Source organism: Microtus pennsylvanicus, chromosome 1 (assembly GCF_037038515.1).
Source record: "Microtus pennsylvanicus isolate mMicPen1 chromosome 1, mMicPen1.hap1, whole genome shotgun sequence".
NCBI classification, from domain to species: domain Eukaryota; kingdom Metazoa; phylum Chordata; class Mammalia; order Rodentia; family Cricetidae; genus Microtus; species Microtus pennsylvanicus.
Window position 1 is genome coordinate 37,141,610 of NC_134579.1, and position 27,264 is coordinate 37,168,873.

The 27,264-nt window shown below is 34.3% G+C and overlaps 2 protein-coding genes across 2 annotated transcripts; both read right to left on the bottom strand.

The window, feature by feature from the left end:
• Window positions 1-2,007: 2,007 nt before the first annotated feature.
• LOC142838975 (olfactory receptor 4C15-like) lies at window positions 2,008-2,943 on the bottom strand. Its single transcript, XM_075954768.1, has one exon. It carries the CDS (start codon window positions 2,941-2,943, stop codon window positions 2,008-2,010), a length of 936 nt encoding a protein of 311 aa, XP_075810883.1.
• Window positions 2,944-20,736: 17,793 nt separating this feature from the next.
• On the bottom strand, window positions 20,737-21,672 carry LOC142838982 (olfactory receptor 4C15-like). The gene has a single exon (XM_075954781.1). The coding sequence runs from the start codon at window positions 21,670-21,672 to the stop codon at window positions 20,737-20,739; it is 936 nt and encodes a 311-aa protein (XP_075810896.1).
• Between the last annotated feature and the right edge of the window lie 5,592 nt (window positions 21,673-27,264).

Sequence of the window (27,264 nt, forward strand, 5' to 3'; positions counted from 1 at the left end):
AATGTCATCTATCTTCTGTAGGTTCTAATATTTTGAATATGCCATGTAAAATTAAGGAGAGACAAACATAGTATAAGCATTTAGTAATTTGTCCATTAAAGTAATTGGCCTGTCAGTCATACTAAAGAGAAAGCATGCTTTATTAAATTATTTCTTTGCTAATTCATTTTGACCAGCTACAGACAGCATAATATATCCATAGTGATATAGAATATACTTAAATCTCAATGATCTTCATTGATGATCTTTATATATGTATATATATTATAAAAAATTGGAAAGAAAATACTTCAATAGTTAGAAATGCATGGCTTTTATGAAAACTAATCTTTAATCTGGTTTCTCGGGTTTGCTTTCCCTGTAAAGAGTAGGAAAAATATGATATGTTGTCAGTATCTTAGCCTTTGTCACACCTGCCTTTGCACGAATTGGAAGAGGAAGAGTTTATGGGTTTTGCCCATATGGAATTAGGTGACAGAACTCATTGGGATGAGTTATTACATCATCTAAGAGAAATTACTTATGGGTTTAAAAATAAAGTTAAATGATACAGGAACATCCAGAATTCAGCTCAAATTCATGTTTCTTTCGATGCATTTTGTGGATATGATGTCTTACAGTATCACTTAGAATCTTATTTTTCCCTTGGAGTAAATTCATTAATTTTTTTAAATCTCAATACACAAGCAGGTTATCAACCTAATTTTGTAGTATGGCATAGCTTAAATGGAAAGCATTTTAATACTTAAACCTCTTTCAGTGTTTTATTATATCTATGAGAGTGTAAAGCTGTGATTTCATTGTCATGTTAACTTGTGTTGTCAAGTAACAATACTAAATAGACATTTCATCATTAAATATATAATCTCTAAAAGAGAGGTCTTAGTATCCTCCTGCCTCTGGTAGGATATCAGCATATCCTACCAGTGTGTATCACCATAACTGACTGACAGAAGCGAGAAATAGTCTTCCTTAGGAAAGAGCATGCCAATTAGCTATCCAATATCAAATGTTCTGCCAGGCGGTGGTGGCGTACGCCTTTAATCCCAGCACTCGGGAGGCAGAGGCAGGCGGATCTCTGTGAGTTCGAGACCAGCCTGGTCTACAAGAGCTAGTTTCAGGACAGGCTCCAAAAACCACAGAGAAACCCTGTCTCGAAAAACCAAAAAAAAAAAAAAAAAAAAATCAAATGTTCTGCCCTGATAATGTAATGTACATATGAGTAACATTATGTAGACTGAGACATTTATAATATGCATGTATATACATATATGCACATACCAACAATCAATTAAAAAGGTCATGACTGTGAAAGGGGACAAAGAGGTGTATATGGGAGTTTTTAAAGGGAGAAAAGGTGGAGGAGAAATAATGTATTCATATTATAATCTCAAAAATAAACATCAAAATGTTTTCTCACCTCAAACATTGAAGGACCCTCTAAAGAAAAAAATGTTTTTTAAATTCTGCATTATACCTAAATAATGTGTAAATGCATAGGTAAATATTGACTTCTTTATCATTGTATTATCTTTGAAATATATCCTTTATTTCTTTTTTTTAAATTTATTTATTTATTAAGGATTTCTGCCTCCTCCCCGCCACCGCCTTGTATATCCTTTATTTCTTAATGTTTGTATGGAGATAAACGAACAAGTGAGTGGGGAACATATACATGTTTGTACACATAAGGATAGTATGCTGTTTGTGCATGTATATATACAAGTACACAAAATGACATTGATTATGTTCATCTGTTGTGTACTACCTGATTGCCTTAGGATAAGTTCTGGATTGAACTTTTATATCTCTTTCTTTGAGTAGATTAGTAGTCCTTGGAGCTCCGGGAATCTACTTATCTGTCCTAAACCATCACTAGGTTATGAGGCACTGTGATGCTCAGCTTCTGACATGGGTGTTGGAAATCAAAACCAATGTTCTTATCTTTGCACAGCATGAAATGTTCTTACTCACTCATCCATTTCCATAGCATAGCAAGGATAATATTTAATATTTGTCAGAAACCACTATCAGTTTCTTCTTCATTTTCCTGAAGGCATTCTTCATTTCCTTATTCCTGAAAGTGTAAACCATGGGATTGAGCAATGGTGTCAAGATTGTGGTAAATACAACAGCATTTTTCTCAAAGGAAAATGCAGATGTTGGTCTTGCGAATGTTAATATGCATGGGACAAAGAACAAAACCACAACAGTAATGTGAGACCCACAGGTGGAGAGAGCTTTAAATTTCCCTTCAGAGCTCTGGGCTCTCAGAGAGAACAAGATGACACCATAGGAAACAACCAATAAGAAAAAAATAATGATGCAGATAGTCCCACTGTTGGCAAACACCAAAATGGCAAAAATGTGTGTGTCAGTGCAGGCAAGTTTCAGTAATGGGAATAAGTCACACATGAAATGATCAATGACATTGGGTCCACAGAAGGGCAGCTGCAAAGTGAAGATAATTTGTATAATAGAATGCAAGAAGCCTCCTATCCAGGCAACTACCACAAGATTTCCACAAAGACTCCGGTTCATGATGGAAGAATAGTGTAAGGGCTTGCAAATGGCCACATAACGGTCATAGGCCATGGCTGACAGGACAATCACCTCTACCCCAGTGAAGAAGTGGACAGCAAACAGCTGTGTCATGCAACATTCAAAGGAGATAGTCTTCCTCTCATAGAAGAAGTCCACCATCATCTTGGGTGTGACAGTGGAAGAAGTGCATGCATCCAGTAAGGACAGGAATACCAGGAAGAAGTACATGGGGGAGCCCGGCAGGGCGGGGCTAAAGATGATGGTCACCACAATTATCATGTTGCCCCAAAGAGTTGCAAGGTAGACCAAAGAAAATACAACAAACAATATTTTCTCAACTTTTGAGTCCTGTAAAAGGCCCAGGAATATGAACTCAGTGACACAGCTTTGGTTTTTCATGATTCATAAGACGATGGTGAAAGTAAAATATGTTCAAGTACATCTACAATTAGAAAAAAATACAATTTCAAAATCACTATGAACAAGTTGATGTATCTTTACACAAAATTATTTTGATCTATCTTATTAATATTTAGAACCCAATATTAGATTGTTTATAAAATGTGTAATTATATAGCATACAGCCTTGACATGAGCATAAACTTTTGAATACCATAAAATAGACACATTTTAAACACTGTAGATGAAGGAATCTTTTCTCTGGCGCAAGAAAATAATGTATCTTTGAATAGTCATCTTGTATCATAATCTGAGTGTTTTTGAAGTGAAAGGTTTAAAGAGAATTCAAAACTATAATCTATATATGAACAAAGAATCACAACTTAAGAATATTGTCTGGCATTGTGCTAATTAGCCCAAAGATGATTAGTGATCAATCAGATTACTAACCTACCAACAAAAGAAGTGGCAAATATTTCACTTGAAAATCTGGCTGCACTGTGGATTTGTTCACAACTATGGAGGCTATTGAAACATCAAGTTAATCAGCCTACATTTCACTAAAGAAATTTCTGTCTGTTATATGTATGTTCAGATTTGGAGATTTCACTTTTAATTTATTATTTTAAAATAAGGCCAGAACTTTAAATAAGGCTGCTTTCATGAAAACTGAATGAAATTAGTGCAACTACAAGCTACTGTAAGCTTCAAGACTCACCCCTTAGTCATAAGTATGTAACAAGAGTTGCTGATTCTATTTTATTTCCTCAAAATTTATAATGAATTTGTTAAGATAAAGCAAAGAGCAGATGATTAATTTGGGATCTTAAGAGACCAGGCATGAACACCCAGAAGGTGTCCATAGAGTCAACTGAGCAAAAACAGAGATTGTTTTCCTCAAGAAAAACTTCAGAGTAGTATTGTCTTTTTTTTTTGTTCTACTGTCTCCCCCTTTCTGCAAAAGTTATATAATGATATGATTTTCTTCATATAGGAAAGGCATCTTGGTAAAGGCAACAGCGAGGAATCAAAATGAAGGGTCCTGTCAGATAAACATGGAGACTGGTAGCACCATATATCTGAAGAAGGAAAAGAAGAAGAAAGAGTACTCATTTAATAGAATTTAGACTCTTGAGACTTAATTACCTGCCAGCTATTAATACAGTTGAGTTTTTTCAGAGAATATAATTTGGCAGTGTATATGCTTTGAAATATATGTGGATTAACTCTAAAACATGTTCATAACTAATCTACTTGCTCTTCTGCAAGGATGATGCAAAAGGTCAAATGAAAATGTCAAAATGTTATGCATGGCAATTATCTCATGTTTTCCCTTGCACAAACAGATTTAATAAATGAATTATCAAAGTTTTTTATGGTGACCATATAAAAACAATTATGGGGGATACTGGAGAGATGGTTCAGTGGTTAAGACTACTGACTTTTCTTCCAAAGGACCTTGGTTCAACTCCCAGCATCGACATGATAGTTCACAGCTGTCTCAAAGTCCAGTTCAGGGTACCAGACACCCATGGCAAAACACCACTGCACATTTAAGAGACTAACAATAATAATAATAATGGAAACAAAAATTGTAAGAACAGATGTTAAAGGACAAGAATATGTGACCTTAGACAATGACATGCACCAAGTGAATTTGATTTTAGATACTACGTTTGCTTTGCATAACCAAAGCTGTTAAGTAGTTTTTTTTATATTTATTCACAAGGCAGAATACTTGATTTGATAGTTGTGAGATAGAGTTTCCACCCACTGTACTTTCTAAAGTTCTGAGTAATTAATAGTAGAATATAAAGACCATACCACAGGCAAAAGAGCCCTGACTGATATGTTCCAAAGTACACAGGCACAATGTGAATTTTAAGATTAATTAAATCTTAGCATCATCTTTTATATTCTAGTTAATATTAGTTTGACAAAAAATGACACTATCATTTTTCTAATGATACATACTAAATAGAGACTACAGTGTAGTTATATAGTTATGATCACAAGGGTTATGATTTTACATAATTTAGGGTATAATTAACAAAAGTTGTTTACTTTAATTTTATTCTAAATTGAATTTTATGATATAAAATCAAAATTGAAAATTAATCTAAACATAAATAAAATCTGTTATTTAGTTTAGACAAATGTTTTCACTTTTCTCTTCACTATTGACAAATGCATACAGTAAAGATGTGTGGTCATATTAATGAATCAGTGCTAGTGGTAGTCTAGAGGCCTACATTCTATCTTATTTGCATGAATCTAAAATTAGACTAAATACAAAGTAATAGAAAGTTAAATATTGTTCGCTCTCTGTTCTTTGAAGGAAGCATACCAGAAGAAGGATATGATCACAATATACTCTCAACATACATAAACTTCTCAAATGATTAATAAAAATGTATCTTTACAAAGGTGTCAAAATGGCTTGATGTTTATTTATTAATAATAATGACTGTATTATTGAGTGAAGTACCACATCCCAACTCTCTGTTCTTTATATAGGTATTTTTAAAAGTTGATAAGGTTTTTCTGTTTGTTTTAATGGGGTTAACATGGTCCTATATAACTCAGGCTGGAATCAAACTCACCAGATAACTTGAATGAATTTGAATTCCTGATCTTTATGCCTCCATGTCCAAACTACTAGGATTAAAATCTTGTGACACCAGACTCATTCAACTTCATAGATTTTGTCATCATATTCTATAAAATATAAGTCAAAAGGAACTTGCAAATGCTGACATCCACATTATTTTAAACAATGCTTGGATACCTAAAAGAGAGGAAAAATAGTCCATGAAATTCTTATCTCTAATAGCTACATTCTTGAGAAATCTAGACCTATATAGGATTTCACTAGTTATCCCCTTGAGCAATAAAATTGGGAAGTTTGCCTTCCTGTGCCCAACTATTCACATGGTCCATTATCTTAACGGCAAGGCTAATTGGCCAACAATATATCTACAAAGCACAGAATTTCTTTGTTAATATAAAATATCTTTAAAATTAAAAAAATATGAGAAAAATGAGCAGAAAAGTTGTTATTCTGGGTGATAGTTTTGAATTTTATGTAAAAAATAAACACTTATTACAAATGATAATCATAAATTCAAATTACATTTGAAATTGTTCTTGTTAACATTCATAAGTTCAAGATAATTTCATCTATTATTTCTAGCTATTCATAAAAGAAGTTTTACTTTTCTGTGTCTCAATAGAATTTGTTTATACTGTTCTCTGGGAAAGAAGCTCTCCAAAGATGACTAATCCCCTGTTTTTCCCCTAACAAGTGTTAACTTGCTAGTATCCCTAAATGTCTCAACTTTCTTAGAAACACTGGGAAAAAAGTTCTTTTCTCTGGTTCCTCTCATATCTTTCCTAATGGATTTTTGAAAATTTGCTTTGATGACTTGGTAAATTAGCTCAATTTGGAAGAATGACCAGCCTTAATGCAGTTCGAAAACGCAATTTAGATTTTCTTAGCACATTCTGAGATAAAAATCTCATGCTCATAAAATCAGAAGCCTCTTTATTTTATAGCACAGGTATCTTTGAACATAATATTATTTCTTGTGTCATGTTTTGTGTAAAGTTTTGGATATAGTATGTATCTGTCTTACCATATGTCACTTGTACATATATATATATATATATATATAAAATCATTTTCAATATTGTGTAGAGTTTAGTAGAACTTCTATCTGCCCTAACCCTATATCAGTATTCTTTACAAAACCTCAAAGCATGCTGTCTTTACATAGAAATATCAGAATGGTGAGTATACTCATACATACTCATGTATTTAGAAAAAAAGTAAAATTTGATTGCATGAATAATAGAAAACACAAAATTTGGTGCTTTTTTTTTTTACCATTACATGGTTTCAACACAAAGGTGGAATTATGAAATACCAATTGCTTACATTAAAATTTAAGAAATGTGCGATTATCAGAGGACAAGAAAGCAAGTAATTAAGACAGAAAGCATAGGAGAGGGGAGGGCAGGAAGACAGGAGAGAGAAGAGAGGAGGAGGAGGAGAAGTAAGGCAGGGATGATAGGAAGAGAAGGAGGGTTAGAAAGAATTTACAATCTGAAGACTCTTTTTATGGGCACATGAGCAGTTATTACCCGTAAGTGCTGTTTTCTGGGCTCTGTATATATTATTTTATCAGCTTCTATAGTCTCTGAATTTCATAGTAAAATTTCTCACTGATCATCAGTTTTTACAACTCTCTCAAAAAGACTTAAGACATGAAAAATTAATGTTTGAAACACATAGTGTGTTGACCACAGCATCAAAACTATAAATCACTTTATCATAATTTAATTCATTTCTGAAAATGAAAATATTTGCTTTATCTTTATAACCACATGTAAATTGTACAAAAATGCTGAAGACATTCCTACCCTGTTTTGTAAGAGTTTATTCACTGGTGATGAAATTACTGCTTGTATCCAACGCTTTTTGCCATGTGTAACAGAGAAGAACAGCTCTTACTGACTCAGAGGAGAAAGTTACCAATGCTTTTCTCACATTGTCTGCATCATGTTTTAAGCATAAAAGCAAAATAAAAAAACCCCAAGATTCCAGTTTAATACAGAATGGAATCTAATGTAAGTTTCTTGCGAGTTAATCCACCTATGAGACCTATTCTTACCTCCCTCAGGGTTTGTGCAATTTATTGCCCCAGGATTATCCAAGGAATAATTGTATTTGATTGTTTATAACATGAAATAAAACTTTTATTCTCAACCAAAGTCAACTTTAAAACATTGGGGTGGAGAGGTTTCTATTTGATAACTTTTAAGGTAATATTACTCTCAAGAATAAAACACTATTATATAATGTATAGAATACAACATCTCTGTGCAGAATTTAACTTGTATACTTACCAAAATAAAAGCCAGTTTTACCATAAGGAATCTATCAATCAATGTTTTTAGGAAAATTCTAGCAATGATTATATTAATTAACAGATGTATTAATTCCCTTTAAGATTATTTTATTTTATTTGCTTTTTGGAAATTTCATTGTATATGTTTTATGATTATACTGACTATTCATTACTTTCTTTTGCCCACCATATAATCCTGATGATGTCACTTTTTCTCAGCTGGTCCTTCTGTTTCTACTGATTTTGATCCACAGGCTATAAGGTTGCTTATATGAGCAAGTGTGTGGAATTATTTATTGGAGTTTTTTCAACTTCACTGTGATTACAAAAAAAATAAAATAAAAACTAAAGAAAACAATACTCATTCTCAGTCTTTAACTGTCAATATCTCCTCAATGAAAGGAGAGAGCTCATCAGTCCATTCCTAATTAATGATGCAATGTTACATAATTAAATTGTGTGCCATTTTTGTGCAGTTAAAAACACATGCTGTTAATTTGTGATTCCAATTTCCCTGTCATATCCAGTTCAAGTGATTTCATAGCATCTTTTCATTTGTAATTTTTTTCACTCCTTGTAGCACAAATAATAAAAACCCTGAGCCAGAAATTTGGTTTCAGCCTAAAAACCAGAAACATAAAGCAGCCAAACCACTAGAGGTATCTTATCTCGTCCAAAACTGGCAATGAAGACTAAAAACAAATGAAGCCTCTCTCTCCTCCGATTTTATATTCCCTCTAGTGCTGAGATTAAAGGTGTGTAACTCCCTAAGACTAGGATTAAAGGTGTGAGCTATCACCACCTGAATCTGTTTCTGCATTGATCTTGTGCAACTCAGTGTGGCCTTTAAATACCAGAAATCCATCTGACTCTGTTTCCCAAATCCTAGGATTAAAGGTGTATGACACAATATCCTGAATCTTAGTGGCTTTAGCTTTGCATCTGGTCTTCAGACAAGATTTATTTATGAAATACAAATAATATTCTTCTACATTTTCCCTTATTTATCTACTACAAAAAGAAAGGCTATAAATACTGTAACAACTACATACAATAAATGCAATGACTATACACACTATATACAGGCAACAAATACATCAACAATGTCTACATTTGCATTTGACAAATTCATAGAAAATCCTATCCTGGTGAGTCAAAACTTTTGTACCTAATTTACTATCATAACTTACTTTCTGTGACTAGTAAACAGAGAAAACTATATCTAGTCTTCAACTCCCTCAGAGACTCAATAAGGAGGTAATATTAACTGAGTAAGCAGGAAGCACAAGCAAGAAAATATCAAAAATTAAAAAAAAAAAACAAACGGAAAAGTTGGCTACCTGAACAATCATCCAGAGTTCCTCCATAATGTTGAAGCATCCATCTTCGGCCTACAGGCCTAGCATATCTGATAGACTATTCTGTGAAGCAGGATATTCTGAAAGGCTATTATTCCTTGTCGTGACAGTGTTTGGCAGTCACTTCCTTTGGTGTCCCTCTTGTCCAATTAGGACAGCATACTGTCAGCGGTCAATGCTTATTTTTGCCACAAAGAAAGAAAACTCCATGTGGAGTTTCTTCAATGTTCATTTTCTTCTCTGATGTAGATTGGTGCTAACAGAAGCTGACATGTCTCATTGTCATAAAACGGAAGAACCTAGGTTATTAAAAGATCTTTTTGATATTTTTTTATTGAAAAAATTTCCGCCTCCTCCCCACCTCCCATTTCCCTCTCCCTCTGCCACTCCTCTCCCCCTCCCCCCACTCCTCTCCCCCTCCCTCTCCAGTCTGAAGAGCAGTCAGGGTTCCCTGCCCTGTGGGAAGTCCAAGGTCTTCCCCCCTCCATCCAGGTCTAGGAAGGTGAGCATCCATACATGCTAGGCTCCCAAAAGGCCAGTACATGCAGTAGGATCAAAACCCAGTGTCATTTCCTTGGCTTCTCATCAGCCCTCATTGTCCGCCATGTTCAGAGAGTCCGGTTTTATCCCATGCTTTTTCAGTCCCAGTCCAGCTGGCCTTGGTGAGTTCCTAATAGATCAGCCCCACTGTCTCTCAGTGGGTGGGTGCACCCCTTGCGGTCCTGACTTCCTTGCTCATGTTCTCCCTCCTTCTGCTCCTCATTTGGACCTTGGGAGCTCAGTCCGGTACTCCAATGTGGGTCTCTGTCTCTATCTCCATCCATTGCCAGATGAAGGTTCTATGGTGATATGCAAGATATTTATCAGTACGGCTATAGGATAGGGTCATTTCCGTCTTAAATGCCACACTCTGTAGATTTCTGCAGTGTTGGAAGATGACTTGTCTATCTAAAATATATCTGTTTGATTTTGAAAACATACATGACTACAAGTTCGATTATAATAGTTGATTAAATACTAACCTCCTTTTCCTTATTATCCTAAACAGTTGGTAAGAATTATCAAGGACTAGAAATTTGCATTACATTGTTAAAAGAATTAAATAGGTACAATATCTTGGAAAAATAGTAGAAATGTATGTAGAATTTTTTTTTACCAAAATTAATCTTAATACACACAATTTGTATACACTATATGAAAGTCCAATCCAATGTAAAATTTAAAACTAGTAGTTGCTTTTTAAAAAGCAGATTCAATAATATACCTTTTTATCCAATCATATCTATATCTCTCTTTTTTCTTTTTAAAATAAGAACCTTTAATCCAATTCCCTTGTTAAGCTTTTTTCTTCAACATTACCAACATTAACTTGCAACAACTCCTCCTAAACAATGACAAATATCCATAATCCATTAAATAGTTAAAAACCACCCACCTACCTTTTGGGAATGTGGACTTAAACTTACTTCCAGTTCTCTGGGGGTGATGGTACCTTTAGGGGATCCTGAAAAAAATTGGGTTAATTGTCAAGTCCTGGGAGAGATAGGATTATCATTTTTTTCTTCAGTCTACACAAAATATGAAACTGCAGGAGCTGTCTCAAGTCCTGACTAGAGAAGGCTGTTAGGCTAGATCAACTAGCCACCTCAAAATTATTCTGAGCCATTTGTAGTCCAAAGCCAATCCTTAGGTGTTATTTTTCAGCTTAGTGGTCTTATCATAGTCCTGGAGTCATCATTTTGGGGCCCCATCCTCCTTATGGAGACTTCAAAGGTCATTGTTAGGTGTGCTCATGTTTCACTGTAGAAAACTGATAAATACTCAAATCCAAAACTGTGTTCAGAAAAGTAGATGAAACCTTCTTCTAGAATTAGTTAGTATTAATTCTAATGACCATTAATATCATGAAAAAAGTTTTATACCTTATAAATCCTTTTTCTATTTTAAATAATTTCTTAGTACAATCTTTTCTCATTTTGCATAGCTATCCCTGTTCCCACTCCCTATCCTCTTCCTGCTCTACACTTACCCCCACTTACCTCCTACTCCATTCCTCAGAAAGGGTAAGTCTTCCCATTGGAAGTCAACAAAGTCTGAAGCTTCACTTCAAAGCAAGAGCAAGGCCCTTTCTGCTCTGTCTAGGCTGTACAAGGTATCCATCTAAAGAGAAAATGCTTTTAGACACCAGTTCGAGCACTAGAGATAAATCCTTGTCCCATTGCCTCACAGACCATCTAAGCCTCACAACTGTTCCTTACATTCAAGTTTGGTCCTATACAGGTTTCTCTGATATCACTTTAGAATCAGCAAACTCTGATTAGCTCAGACCATCATGGATATTACCCTTTGCTCATATTATCAGTCCTTCCTCTCTTTGACTAGTCTCTGGTAGCTCAGCCTAGTGCTTCACTGTAGATTTCAGTATCTGCTTCCATCAGTTGCTGGATGAAGGCTCTATGATGACAATTAAGGTAGTCAACAATTTGATTACAGGAGAAGGTCAGTTTAGGCATCCTCTTTATTGTTGCTTAGAGTTTTAGCTGGGGTCATCCTTGTGGATTCCTGGGAATTTACCTAATGCCAAGTTTCTTGCTCACCCTTCAATGGTTCAAACTGTCTCTCCCTCACTGCTCTTTCCCCTTCTTGAGCATTCCCTTCCCTCATGTTCTCCTCCTCTCTCACCTTCTCCAATCCCTTTCCCCTTTCATCATCCCTTCCCTTGCCCCTCCTACTTCTTTCCAAAAGTCTTGTCTGTTTCCACTTCTCAGGGTGATCCATGTATGTCTGCCTTAGGGTTCTCCTTGTTACCTAGCTTCTCTGGGATGATGGACTTTAAACTGGTTATCCTTTGCTTTATATATAATATCCATTTATGAGTGAGTAAATACTATGTTTGTCTAGTCTGGGTTACCTCATTCACAATGGATTAGTCTAATCCCATACATTTGCATGAAAATTTCAAGATGCCATTTTTTTAAACACTGATTAGCATTCCTTTGTGTACCGAGAAGCTTCTGTAAGGCAAAGAACACAGTCACTAAGAAGAAAAGAGCAACCTACTGAATGGAAAAAGATCTTAACTAGCCCCAGAATGGACAGAAGACTGATCTCCAAAATATATAAAGAACTCAAGAAATTAGATAAAATTTACCAAATAATCCAATCAAAAATGGGATTCAGATCTAAACAGAAAATATTCAACAGAAAAACTGCAAATGACCAAAAGACACATGGAATTGCTCAACATCCTTAGATATCAATGAAATGCAAATCAAAATGTCTCTGAGATACCATCTTTATACCAGTCAGAAAGGCTAAGATCAAAAACACCAATGGTAGTTTATGCTGGCGATGATGTAGAGTAATGGAAAAAATCCTCCATTGCTAGTGGGAATACAAACTTGTACAGTCACTTTGGAAATCAGTGGGGTAGTTTCTCATAAAATTGGGAATCAATCTATCTCAGGACCCAGTTATAACACTCCTGGGCATATATCTAAAGAATGTGCAATTGCACCACAAGGATATTTGCTCAACTATGTTCACAAGAAGCTTATTTGTAATAGTCAGAATCTGGAAACAGCCTAGATGTCTCACAACTGAAGAATGGATAAATTTTATAAATCTTATACCATAGGAAAAGCTGTCAAATGTTCAACATAAAACCGAAGGATCATGTGATTAATAGCAATAAAATAGTCCGTAAATTTCTGTTTTTCTTCTGTACTATATTAGGTGGTTTTTCTGACATAAGACAGAGATTTTGAATTTTACTTTGATAAGCATGTTTAGGCTTAGAGAAAGAGAGCTACACTCCAACTCCAAAGTCGACTTTAACCTTTAATTTGTCTTGGACTACAAAAAGATCGTGTATAATATATGTCTGTAGAGAATAGCAGAAACAAACATTTAGGAAAGTTTATAAAATTTTACCCTGTTGGAAATGTGATATAATAATAGAAAAATTTACTCCTTTTCTCGAGACATGTTTTCTAGATGAGTTGTTCTTTTTCTTTAGATTTCTCATTTGTCTAAGAATCTTCAGATTCCTCAACTGGATACCTTTATTCTCCTAAAAAGATAGGAACAAAACCCTTCCCTAACACAAATTTTTGGAGCTTCTCTCTTGGCAAATTATATCTGAACAAATAAAAAGCATTTGTTAGCTTATAGGTTAGTTCAGATTAAAAGGCCATAATATTTGATGAACTATAATCTCTTTTGTTTAAGAGGTGTCTCTTGTACAAATCGAATTTTTATCACTTTTGATGTTATCTATAGCTTTCCTTCTCCTGTAGAAACAAAAGTAAAACACCTTCTTCAATGTAACACATATCTTGGCTTCTATTCTGAAGTTAGTACATCTTCAAAGTATATTGGCTGATTTAATTCCATAGTTTTTTTCTACTACCCAATGTCTCTCCAGAGCTGTTATTCCTTTTCCATTAACATTTAGGAAATTCAAAGTTAATAAAGCATTATGCAATCTATTTCTGGGAGTGTTTTTGTCCCTTTCTGTTTATTTAACATATCCTTGATAGTTCAATTTGATTTTTCTATAACTGCCCACCTATAGGTTTTTTTGGTATACCTATAATGTGGTTTGTATTATAATAAGCAAAAACTGCTTCACTTTTATAGAGATATATTCTGGAGCATTGTCTGTCCTTATTTGTGAAGATAATGCATGATGGCCTTAATGTCTAGCAAATGTGTGATTACTGAATCAGCCGTTTCCAAACTCAAAGTCACTACCCATTGAAAACCTGAATAGGTATCAATGGTGTGGTGTACATATTTTAGTTTTCCAAATTCTACAAAACAGAACACACCCATCTACCAGATTGCATTCCTTTGAGTAACCTTTGGGTTACTTCCTGCAGGTAGTAGTGTTTGTGTGCATAAATAACAAGTAGGATATTTTTTATAATTTCCTTGGCTTGTTGCCATGTAATGAAAAAGTTCTTCTTAAAATTAGCTATTAACATGATTTTTAATGAAATTCTGAGGTCTTCTTCACATTATCCAAGCAAAAATTGATCAATTTATGCATTACCTTGTGCTAGAGGATCTGGCACCCACGTATGGGATCGGATGTGTGTTATGTGTGTGGAATGATGACAATTCCTGATTTTATCTTATACCCAAATAAGTAATAAAATCAATTCTGTATCATCTGGCATAAATTCAGTGATTTCAATATGCAAAATAACCTTTTCTGCATATTGTGAATCATTATCTTTGTTGAGAGGTTCTTTAAAATCCTTTAGTACCATAAGATTAACATATAATTCTGACTTTTGGACAAAATCATAAGGGTTTTCTTGCACTCTACTTAAATTTTCTGATTTGTAACCTGCCTTTCCTGATTTATATGCATTGGTATAGAATGTAAGGGCTCAAGTTATTGGTGTATCTCATACAATGTGAGGAAGAATCCAATTCATTCTCTTCAGAAATTGAATTCCCTCACTTTGTGAGTAGTTGTTGCTAATTTTTCCCCCACCCCAAAATATAAAATTTTTACCAGCTTTTGCCAGACTTCACTTTCTACCCATAATTTGACAATTTCATCATTATTAAAATGTATTATAATTTCTGCTGGATCTATTCTTTCTAATTGATGTAGTCTCAATTTTCCTTTTTTAATTAACTCAGTGATATTTTACATATATGTTTTTAACTTTTAGCTCTGCTTATGTGTTACAAATATCCATTCTAAGATCATATCTTTCCTCTGCATTAAAATTTCTGTAGGGGAATATTTATAGAATAATATGAACAGAATGCAGTTAAGATTCACATCCACACAATCCACATGTCTTCTGTAATTTTTTTTCAAAGTCAATTTTCTCCCAGCATCAGCTGATAATTCTTTGTGAATATTTAAGTTCTTGTCACTATCTAAAGTTTTGGTTAAATGAACCAATTATTGAGGTTTTATCCCAAAATTGGGCCATAGCTGGAAAATGTTGCTGGGCAATATTTGGAAGTCACCTGGAGTCTGCAACAGATCTCTCCTAATTTGCATGTTTTGGGGTCTAATTTTCTGTAACACTTCTTATAATATAAGTACTTAATAGAATCTCTTCTTTTATTTTTTCAGGAGCAATTTGTAATTCCCCAAAATGCAAACTTTTCTTTACTTCTAGGAACATTCTTTCTAAAGTATCTACATTTGAATCTAATAGCAGAATATAGCCTACGTAATGATAAACTATAGATTGAGAAAATTGCTTACATATCATTTCCAATGGCTGACTTACAAAATAGCAACACAGGGTGGGGCTATTTAACATTCCCTGATATCCTCTAGTGGGCTGAGAATTAATATAAGAAGGCGCTGAGACAACAATTTTTTCTCTGTCTTTTTCTTGTAAAGGAATAGTAAAGAAACAATCTTTTAAACTGATAACTATAAATGGCCATCCTTTAGATAATAGAGCAGGCAAAGGAGAGCCCATTGGGTGAGTCACCTTTTTAACATCTATTAGATATGTTACCATTCTTCATATTCCAAATTTCTTTTTAACAACAATTATGGGGAGAATTCAAAGAGCTGCTTGATTTTTCAGTATGCTGAAATTCTAGATGTTATTTTACCAGTTGTTCTAAAGTTTGCAGTTTTTCTATTGTTTAAGGCCATTGCTGAGTCCATACAGGTTTGTCTGTCAACAATTTCAAAGGTATGTTGCAGTATGCTTGTACATCCTGAATGATCAGTGACTGTTCTTTATGAAACCTTATAATTATTTTTCCTGAAACATACTTTAATCTATTGTTTCTTTCTAACATGGGGAAATGATAATCTGAGAATTCCACTGCTGTAACAAGTCATGTCCTCAGAAATTTATTGCTATGTTAGCAACATATGGTTTCACTATTCCTATCTGTCTTTCTTGCCCTATACATTCGACCCATCTCATGCTCTGCTTTACATGGGATAGTTCCAATCCCTAGAAACTGAACATGTTTTTCCTGAAGACACCAATTTGGATGTCAAGATTCCGATGAAATTATTTTTACATTTGCCTCTGTGTCTACCACATCTTCAATGGCTTCATTTCTTGTTGGAGAAGAGAGCTGCTTGTTGGTTCCCTCTGCCCAGAACTGAAATCATCACACACAACTCTATTAATTAAATTACTGTTTGTCTCATTAGCTCTATATTCTTGTTGGCTAACTCTTACATATTAATTTAACCCATTTCTATTCATCTGTATATCACCATAATGTCATGGCCTACCAGTAAAGTTTCAGCATGTCTATCTGCGGCAGCAGCTTCATGGCATCTCTCTGACTTTGCCCTTCTTTCTCCCAGCATTCAGTTTAGTTTTCCCCACCTACGTAAGTTCTGCTCTATCAACAGGCCAAGCCAATTTTCTTTGTTCATTAATGGCAATCACAGCATACAGAGGGAAATACCACATCAATTTATCTGTGCTTTTAATTTTGGTCTTTGTTTACAGATGCTTGCCAAAATACTTGCTGTATGGTTTCTTCAGAATTTTTTTTGTTCTCTCTTTTATAGTTGTTCTAATATGAAGAACAGTGTTGTTCCTTAAAAAAGGCATTACATTTTTAATTACGTTGGGAAGGAGTTTCCTCTAAGATGGAAGGAAATGACTGAACTGAATTTAGCATAGGAACTCAATTTGGTATAGGGGCCTGCCTGCAAGAGGCCCCTCAGGGAGTTTCCTGAGGGTAAGGAATTACCATGAATATTCCTTGTTGACCTAGAATCATTAGTCCAATGCCTGCCTTTGCCACATCTTCTGCCTAATCTGGGAGGAAGTGATGTTTTAAATGAAATATTCTTAGAAAACTAATTGTTTCTAGAAATACCCTATCTACAATCCCTTTTAAAGTGATGTTCTTTGCCACATTACATTTGACATTAGAGTTTTTCCTCCAACCTCTGGAAATCAACTCTTCTATCTATGTATCATCATGTTCATGAAATTCTAGATTAATTGTATCTCAGATCCATTCCTCAAAGGTGCTGACCTTGCCTTGAACAGCCTAATTATCCTTTTACATAGAGAACTGGCATTCTTAAAAGGCAGAGATTCAATTATTATTTATCTAGTTTCTGAATTTGGTTTCTTTCACTTTACTTCTGAAGTCAATCTTTTATAAGACTATTGCTTCCTTTAATCTCTTTAAATCTAACAATGGCACAGGAGTCCATTTAGCTGTAACTGAGTTTCTGCCATTTGGCAATTTCTATCATATTACTGACTATATTAATGTTGGTTGTCTGAAAATCTTAGGCTGTTCCTCTCTATTCTTATAATGCAATGCTGAAATTGGCTCTCCATTAAATACTGCCTTTGTTTGAAACTTTCTGTAATCTGTTTTATTAGATTTTTCTAAGGCTTGTACCATAGTGTCACAAGGAGCTGCTTGTTCATCCCAGCTGCCTGGCTAGCTTAGCCCCTAAATAACCACACTGAAACTGGATGAATTAAAACACTGCTTGGCACATTAGCTCTAACTTCTTATTGGCTAACTCTTACATCTTATAATTAACCCATTTCTACTAATCTGTATATCACCATGAGGTTGTGGCCTACCAACAAAGTTCTGGCATGTCTATCTCTGATGGAGGATCCATGGTGTCTTTCTCTGACTCTGCCTTCTTCCTCCAAGAATTTTGTTTCATTTTCCCTTCCTAGCTCTGTTCCCCTACAGCTCTGCTATAGCCCAAAGCAGTTCCTTTATTAACCAATGAAAGCAGCACACAGACAGAGGGACCTCTCACACCATTTTCCCTTTCCTGTTTAAATAAAAGGAAGGTTTAAACTTCAACATAGCAAAATTACAAATAACAAAACAGGTATCAAACAAAAATTACAGTTACAATATTTATATATACTTTATTATCATAACTAAGGAAAACTATGACTATAAGTATAAATTCTTCAACTCCATCAAAGACTCCAGAAGGATATGATATTATCTAAGTAAACAGAAAGTACATTGTAAGCAACTTCCAAAACTCTAGAATTAACAGAGACATCTCGCTACCTGGACAGTCACCCAAAGTTTTTCTGTACCATTGCAGCATCCACTTTCAGCCTACAGGCCCATAGTATCCAGCAGACTTTTCCATGAAGCAGGAAATTTCAAAAACAGGTCTGCCTATATTAACAGTTTGCCAGTCACTTTCTCCTGTATCCTGCAGAATGTCTCACAGACTCTCGAAGCAGGAACCCCAAAGAATCATCTTACCTTTAGGAAAGTTCAGCAGTCATTTCTTTGTGGATCCTGCATGTCCAGTTCATCTAATAAATTCCATACAGAGCCTCTTTGATGTCCATTTTCCTGTTGAAGTAGATTGGTGCTGCCAGAAGCAGATATGTCTCACTGTCATGAAAAGTCCTCAATTTTTAAAACATTTAAATGCCATATTTTGAAGGTCTCTGAAAGATTTAAAGAATACCTAACTAACTGAAATATATCTTTATATATCTAGAAAACCTAACTAACATGACTACAATCTTGACTATTATTTAGATGACTATCTACTAACCTATATTTCTTAATTATACATTACATTTTTAAATGAGCTACATAAAAACAATACCTTAGTCAAGATCAGAAATACATATAACAAAATTGACCTCAAATTTGTATCAATAAAACAAGATCCATGAATGCAAATTATTCATATCTATATAATATCCCCTTAAATGTAAACAAACATCTGAAAATAGCAGGATAGATATGCTCAGTATATGAACATTTTAGATAATAATCAATATTTGTGCATGGTCTATGTTGTAACATGGGTTTTTCCCAGAGAATCAGGTCCCATAGCTCATTCAAGAGGGGTATCTATGGGGCTGGAGATGAGATGGCTCAGCGGTTAAGAGCACTGACTGCTCTTCCAGAGGAACCGGGTTCAATTCCCAGGACTTACATGGCAGCTCACAACTGTCTGAAAATCCACTTCTAGGTGATCTGATACTTTCACACCAATGCACATAAAATAAAGTTAAATAAATCATAAAAAAGAGTGGTACACACATCAATCCTTAGAAATTCTAATTGTCTGGTCATTTTAGAAATTCAGCACCTGACTCAGTTTCCTTCAGGCATTAATAGTCCCAGTTTTAAAATGTGTTCAAATGATCCAGCAAAGCTTGGACTTTAGGCTTTAGCCATGAGCCTATGCATTTCTAGGTTCTGAGGTCTCATCATCTCTTATAGGAACCCATTTTCTCTTGGAGCATTCACATATGTTTCTTCTCCTTACTTAAAATGCACACTAATTTAGTAAGACAAATTTACCTATTCCAAGTGTTTGAAAAATCACTGTTTCAAGCCCAGACTACTATACCCAGCCAAGCTTTCGTTCACTATAAATGGTTTTTTGAAAGAATAAAGTTAAATTAGTTTCCATTTTTGTAAACATCTAGTGTGTTGGAGTTCCTGGGCAAGGGTTTCGAGCAGGACACAGGGGATGGAGAGTATGAACAACTGCATAACAAGCTTTATTTTGCATGGCTTTTTATACAGACTAAAAAGCATTACCTCAACTCTCAAACCCCGCCCCCCCTTACCCACATAGATGACCATGAGATACTCTTACCTCACCCTGCATGAAACAATGTCTCAATACAAAATAAAAAGTATAAAGAAGCAAAGCACTTTATTAATCTATATCTGGTGAAGCCTGAAGAACTGACCTCAAAAGCCACATTGTTATCAAAGGTACAAATTCTGAAAGAACTTTGGGAAATGATCAGAGAAAGTATGCTTCCATTTATGCTTGGTCTGCCAAGCAGTCATTTCCCAACTTCATCTCATCTGTCCTAGGAGGAGCCTGTACTCTAAGTCAGTTCTGTGTTTCCACAAATTTTCATATGTCAATGCTAATTAGCCAATTCATAGTGAAAGTGTGATCTTAGAAACACAGTTTTCTCATACCAGTGTTAATGCATTCTATAAAAAATGATGCCATCTTTTAAAAATAATGACTGATAATTTACTTTTCCTAATACACAGTGACTTCTTGATATTTTTTTATTTTCTCTTTTTCTTTCTTTTTTTTTACTTTTTTTTTTTTTAGCTTAGGACTGAACCCAGGGCCATGTACTTACTAGGCAAGCACTCTACCACTGAGCTAAATCCCCAACCCTGACTTCTAGATATTTTTTAAATTAGTTTTCTAACTGTAATTATCAATTTGTGTATGTATACCTATGTAAATAGTGTGCATGTGTATATGCAAATGAGAAGGAGATGTTTTATGTACCTGTCCACATGCATGTTGAGACAAAGGAAGACACTGACTCTGTCCATTTATTGTTTTCTACTTTATATCCTTAAACAAGCTCTTTACTGAACCTTGACTTGACTAGTTTTGGTAATACTTTACAACACCAGTACTTCATTGAAAGTATACTACCATGCCTGACTTTTGACATGGGTGCTGAACATCAGTAAAAAATATCCTAAGTTTTCACTACATTGGTATCACCTAAACACTGTCTCCAGAGCACTGGAAGTATAATAATTTAATAGTCATGAGAAACTGCTATAAATCTCTTACACATTTTCCGGATAGCATTCTTCATTTCCTTATTCCTGAAAGTGTACACCATAGGATTCAGAAGTGGTGTCAAGATGGTGGCAAATAAAAATACACTTTTTTCAGAGGAGAAAGCTGATGTAGGCCGTGCATATATTAATATGCATGACACAAAGAACAAAATCACAACAGTAATGTGGGATCCACAGGTAGAGAGAGCTTTCAGTCTCCCTTCAGAGCTGTGGGCTCTCAGAGAGTACAATATGACACCATAGGAGACAAGCAGAATGGAGAAGATTATGATGCAGATAGACCCACTGTTAGCAAACACCAAAATGACAAATATGTGTGTGTCAGTACAGGCAAGTTTCAGTAATGGGAACAAGTCACACATGTAGTGATCAATGACATTAGGCCCACAGAATGGCAGTTGCAAAGTGAAAGTAATTTGTATGATAGAATGCAAGAAGCCTCCAGTCCAGGATATTGTCACCAAAATACCACAGAGCCTTCCGGTCATAATGGAAGAGTAGTGTAAGGGCTTGCAAATGGCCACATGACGGTCATAGGCCATGGCTGACAGGACAATCACCTCTACCCCAGTGAAGAAGTGGAAAGCAAACAATTGTATCATGCAACATTCAAAAGATATGGTCTTCGTCTCATAGAAGAAGTCCACCATCATCTTGGGTGTGACAGTAGAAGAAGTGCATGCATCCAGTAAGGACAGGAATACCAGGAAGAAGTACATGGGGGAGCCCAGCAGTGCAGGGCTGTAGATGATGGTCACCACAATTATCATGTTGCCCCAAAGAGTTGCAAGGTAGATCATCAAAAATACAACAAACAGTATTTTCTCAACTTCTGCATTCTGTGAAAGCCCGAGGAGTATGAACTCGGTGACAATGCTCTGGTTTTGCATTATTCTCAAGGAGATACTGAAGTAAAAGCTTTTCACATATCTGAAATTATGAGAGAAAAATAAATCTTTAAATTTATATAATCGCCATGTACAAGTTGCTACTTCCTTGATTGTTTTGCCATTAAAAAAAATATTTTTAAGGAGTAGTTGCATAGCATGTAGTACTGAAGTTGAGATAAATTATTGAATACTATAAATAGCCACATTTGATATTTTGAAGATAAAAATATCTACTTTGGTGAGACTAAATCCAGTAGTCTATCTATGGAGTTTCAGTTATGCTGGGTCAGTTTTTATTAGTTCTTATGTGGTTCTTGAAGTAAAACATTGAAATGAATTGTTAAATATCCTATATATAAGTGAAGAACACATTGTAAGTCTCATTGTCTGATCACAACACTGTCTTATTTACCCACAGAAAAGGCAAAATATTTTAGGACAAACCTCAAAATCATAGATTCAGCTTAAATGTGTGTACACATGTTGATTTATAGAAACTTCCAATGAATTAATCTGTTCTTTATTAAGCAAAAAATTCTCTAAAAAAGTATGCAGCATTCCTCTGTATGCATATGTTGAAAGGTTGTAAATTTCACAAAATTTATCACTTTATAAAATGACAAGAACTTTGCAAAACTTATCCTGTTTTCATAACAGCTAAGTGAACTACTACAAACTATGCAAATAAAAACAGTAGCTCTGACCTTAAATACCTAGACCTAGTCAGCATTATGTCAGAGTGGTTTGTAAGTTTTAATTTTGCAAAAATTACTCCAAAATTTTATGATCAAACAAGAAAGATACTCAATCTGGGTTGTTACAGACAGAAGATCTAACATCCATGATCTCTCCACAGAATTAATAGGCTCAAGAATGAGATTTTTCTCCTTTGTAAAAACTTCACAGAAGGGGTGTTCTTTGTAATCCCTTTCACCCTCTAAGGGGTAAAGCATAGTCTTCTTTTGTCCTTTTGCAAATGAGACATCTTGATAAAGCAACAAGTCAATAATGAAGGATCAGAAGGCCAAGGGCCAATCAGCTATGAATGAAAATTAATGACAACATATAGCTAAAAAATTTAATTTAGAATGAAATTAATGAATGAAATGAAATCTAGAGTCTTCTAACTTAATTATTTGCTATGATGCATGCTTTCAAATTTATAAGAATTCACTATAAACCATGTCATAATGTCTTACTGCTCATCTCCAAGTACTAAATGTTTAAATTTGAAAAGTATCAAAATGTTACTCATGGTAGCATTCCATTATAATGTTAGGTGTAATTAATTCACAAAATCCCCACTCAACTGTATCATCCAAAGCAAGTACTCCCACAAATCTTCTATGTAAATATTCCAGTTTTCTAATACATTTTCTTCAGGTAGTTACCACCCAAAAAATGTCTATATCTTTTTCTGTGAATTATTCTCATATGTGAATATATTCATGTGCACATGCCTAATGGTAAAATATCTGTGTGTATAAGAAAAATGTATTTGTTCTGAAATAAAAAATGAGATGTTCGTGCTCCGTCTCCTTCTGCTCCTGATTTAGACCTTGAGATTTCAGTCCGGTGCTCCAATGTGGGTCTCTGTCTCTGCTTTTTTTCATCGCCTGATGAAGGTTAATATTCATGAGGATGCCTATGTGTTTGTCTTTGGATTCACCTTCTTATTTAGCTTCTCTAGGAACATGAATTCACCTTAGGAGACCTGGATAGAGGTGGGCGGTCCTGGGCTTCCCACAGGTCAGGGAACCCTGATTGCTCTTCCAGCAGATGAGGGAGGGGGACTTGATCGGGGGAGGGGGAGGGAAATGGGAGGCGGTTGCGGGGAGGAGGCAGAAATCCTTAATAAATAAATAAATTAAAAAAAACATAAAAAAATAAAATAAAATACTGGGAAACTGAAAAAAAAATGAGATGTTTAAATGTGTGACATCTAAAGAAAGTAGACATCATTTTTAATGTACATAAATATATCATATGATGACAGGTTATTTATTTTTTAACAGTAGTTTACATGATGTCTTGAGTTCAATTCCTCACTACTTCATTTAATATGATCTTCATCTACTCATATACTAAAATCAAGGAAACAGTGGTTTGAAAGAAACCCTATAAACTCACTGGACCAGGCAGTAATCCTTTCCTATAAATTAGGATGATCACCACTTAGATTAGCAATTGTTCTTCGGAGCTAATTCAGGAAGAACAAAGTTTAATAAGAGGACAACAAGGCGTGGTGTTCTTGCATGAAATGTCAGAATGAACCTAGCATTTTACACAATGTAAATGCAAATGAAAATAACAGCTACTCCAGACTCTGAGACATGTACTGAAATCTAAAACTATCACGGTGGATTATCTTACTTTATATTCTCAAAGTTCTAGACACCTTGAGTTTCATTCTTATGTATTTTATAAGTAGGTACATCCTAAATGTTTTAGGTAAAAGTCACAAAAATAAGGATGGAATCAAAAGCATAGATATAAATGAGTGTTTAAAACAAATTGTCACATATAATCAGAGAGAAGTTAAGATACTGCTAGTTGTAATTCCTGCTCATATGTGGTCAAAATTGACTATTGTTTTTTTTAATAATAATTCACATGACAAATTATTTTTAAATGTTTTAGTGAGTTGTGACCATTTCAATACACTGTGCCTCCACATGTTCTTAAAATTAGTGGTCCAAGTTAGTTACTCCTGTGTGAGCTTTCTTATAAGTAGAAAACCGAGGAATTCCAAAGAAAGTATAACCCCATGCTAATTTTAATATTAAGTGAATTTAGCTTCATATCTCTAATTTTAATTAAGATAGTCAATTCTTATTTGTTACAAACAAAAATGACACTAACATTTCCCAGTGAGTCAAGTTTCAGAACATATGTTAACACACCCACTGTGGAAAATAAATGTAATGTAGTTGTGGTTTCTGATCACAAGGGTTGTGAATTTAAACCATTGAAAACATAATCGACCTAACCAGAGTGTGCAGTATAGATTTATTCCTAAATATAATATTAACGGGGTTATAATTCAAGATTAAGCTAAATATAAATAAAACGTTTAGGTAAATATGGACTTCAGTGTTTATTTTATGAGCTTGATAAAGGTATTCACAGTAAAGCAGTGTCTGATTCATGTAAAACTATGTGAGTGATATTCTGTGATCATCAATACTGTCATGTGCTAACATAAAATGAGACCAAGTAAAATTTTAAGTAAAAAGAAAAAATAGCTCACTTTCTGTTATTAAATGAGTGAGAGAAAGACTGTCTGTAGAATAGCCATGTACCATTGATTGAACTACAAGACTTCAGCGTTTTGGGTCCATGAAAGACAAATGAGTATATCGCTATTTTGTGTTGAGGACAGACATTGGAGGAAGAGAGGGTGAAAAGGTTTGATGCAGCCCAGGGTGTACTCAAAGACACCACTGTTGTGGGAACTGTGTACATATCAATTAGTCTAGGATGACTTTAAATTTCAGATCTTCTATTTTCTCTCTAGATGTTGGTATTTCAATCCTGGGTCACCATACCAAGCCAAATCCTTATTTCCTATCAACACATTCTACAAACTATCATTCAAAAAACGATTTGAATTTTGAATATTTAAACAGTGTCAGCATGCATACGTTGATGAAAATTGAATCAGCTAAAGAACAAATGTCAGTTTAAAAATGACATTTTAGATGCTGGAGAGATGGTTCAATGGTTAAAAGCACTTATTTTTCATTCAGGGAACTTGAATTCATTTTGCAGCACCCAAATCAGGTTGTATAGCCCTCTCTAACTCTAGATCAGAAGCTCAATTCCTTGTCTGGCTGTAGTAGACTCCTGCAGAATAATGGCATATATCAATCATACCAAAACACACATCGATAAATAAAAAGAAAAGAAAACCACATTTTAAAATTATATCAATTATTATAACATTTATACACTCAAATATTAATTCAGGAAAATACATCAGCAAAAATTTTAGAAACATGAATATGTTTATATTCTTTTTATTATCATTCCCAGTCATTAAATTATATTCCACAATAAAGTTAAATGAAGGATAATTACATTAGAATATAATACCTTAAATAAAGTTAAATGAAGAAAATTTACATTAGAATATAATATTTTCAAAATATTTTGAACAGAAAACTATCTAAGACAATCATAATAACGTGGCTATTTATATAAGACTATTACCAACTAAAATAACACTATGATTCTATTGAAAATACACTTAATAAGGAAGTAATAATATGAAGCCTCAACTTTTCAATACTAAATTAAGTGAAAAATAGAGGATTAACTATCCACTCATGAATATTTGAATGTATTTAATATTATAGAAGGAAAAACATAAAATAATATTTGTTTATGTTATAAATAATGGATTTAGTTTTTATGAACCAAATATTTAAAATTAAACATAACAATTAAAATCGTTTTCCTTTAAATTACTGTAAATGGCCCTGAGATTTGCAAAGCTTTCACTGGCAAAAGTGAAGCCAACAGGGTAATCACATAGCATCTGAGAGTAACGATTTTTCCTTTTTAACATTACAGTGATATTTCTGAGATTATAGTATAAATATATCATTTTCTGGCCTTCACTCTCTTTCCTCCACCGACTCCCATGTACCCACACTTTCTCAGTTTCAGATTAGTGACTTTTCATCATGTGTTGTTTCATGTATGTCTGTGTAAGCATATAAAATATAGTCCTAAATACAGACTTCTCAGTCCATATAATCTTACCTTTAAGAGTTTTGGAAAGTATTATAATCTTTTCACAAATGGAAATACCATAAATTCAACTGTTTAAAACTTTCTTTTGCTCTTTGGCTTCTGTTTCCATGTTCTCATATAGGAACTAACTCACGTTCTCTGGATTTATTCCCAGACACTCCATTGCTTTCTTTTGTCTAACAGTCAGACACTGTAAGATCCTTATCTTTTTCTTGTCTTGCTCAGAATCCCTCGCTACACAACTGTGGCCACCGAGCCATGTTCTAGAGTAGTGACCATGAGAAATTTGATTTCCTGTGTCCTGCTGTCCACATTGCAAATCTTCCTTCTCATTTTCTTTAGCACCATTGCTTTTGATAGCATATGAATATCAGAAATTAATGCAATGTCTTTGTTAACTGCAAAGTGTATAAAACATTCAGACCTATCAAGGGAATGAGTAGAAAAATATCATTCTGAATAGTTGCTTTTAAGTATATTTCAAGTGAAAAACGTAATATTGTGGACACAAAGAATATTGATAAATTTAAAAGTTACTGGTAATTGTCCTCTATGATAAAATTCTACAAAACCGGCATATTTTTTTTACCTAAGATTATTATTTAGCATTAAAAATCATATTGCTGTGTAGCTAATAGCTACATAAATTCCATTCTGCCACTCTCTAGGCAAAGTATCCTCTTCAGATTACTAATTTTTTTTCTTTGTTGTTTTCCCAATATGCCTCAGTTTTGCTTGTCTTGCTGTTCTTGTGAAACAGGAAAGGACTTTACTGTTCCCTTTTATTGCTTTGCTAAGGAATTCTAAAAGTTCTTTCTGTTTGTGTGATTTTGT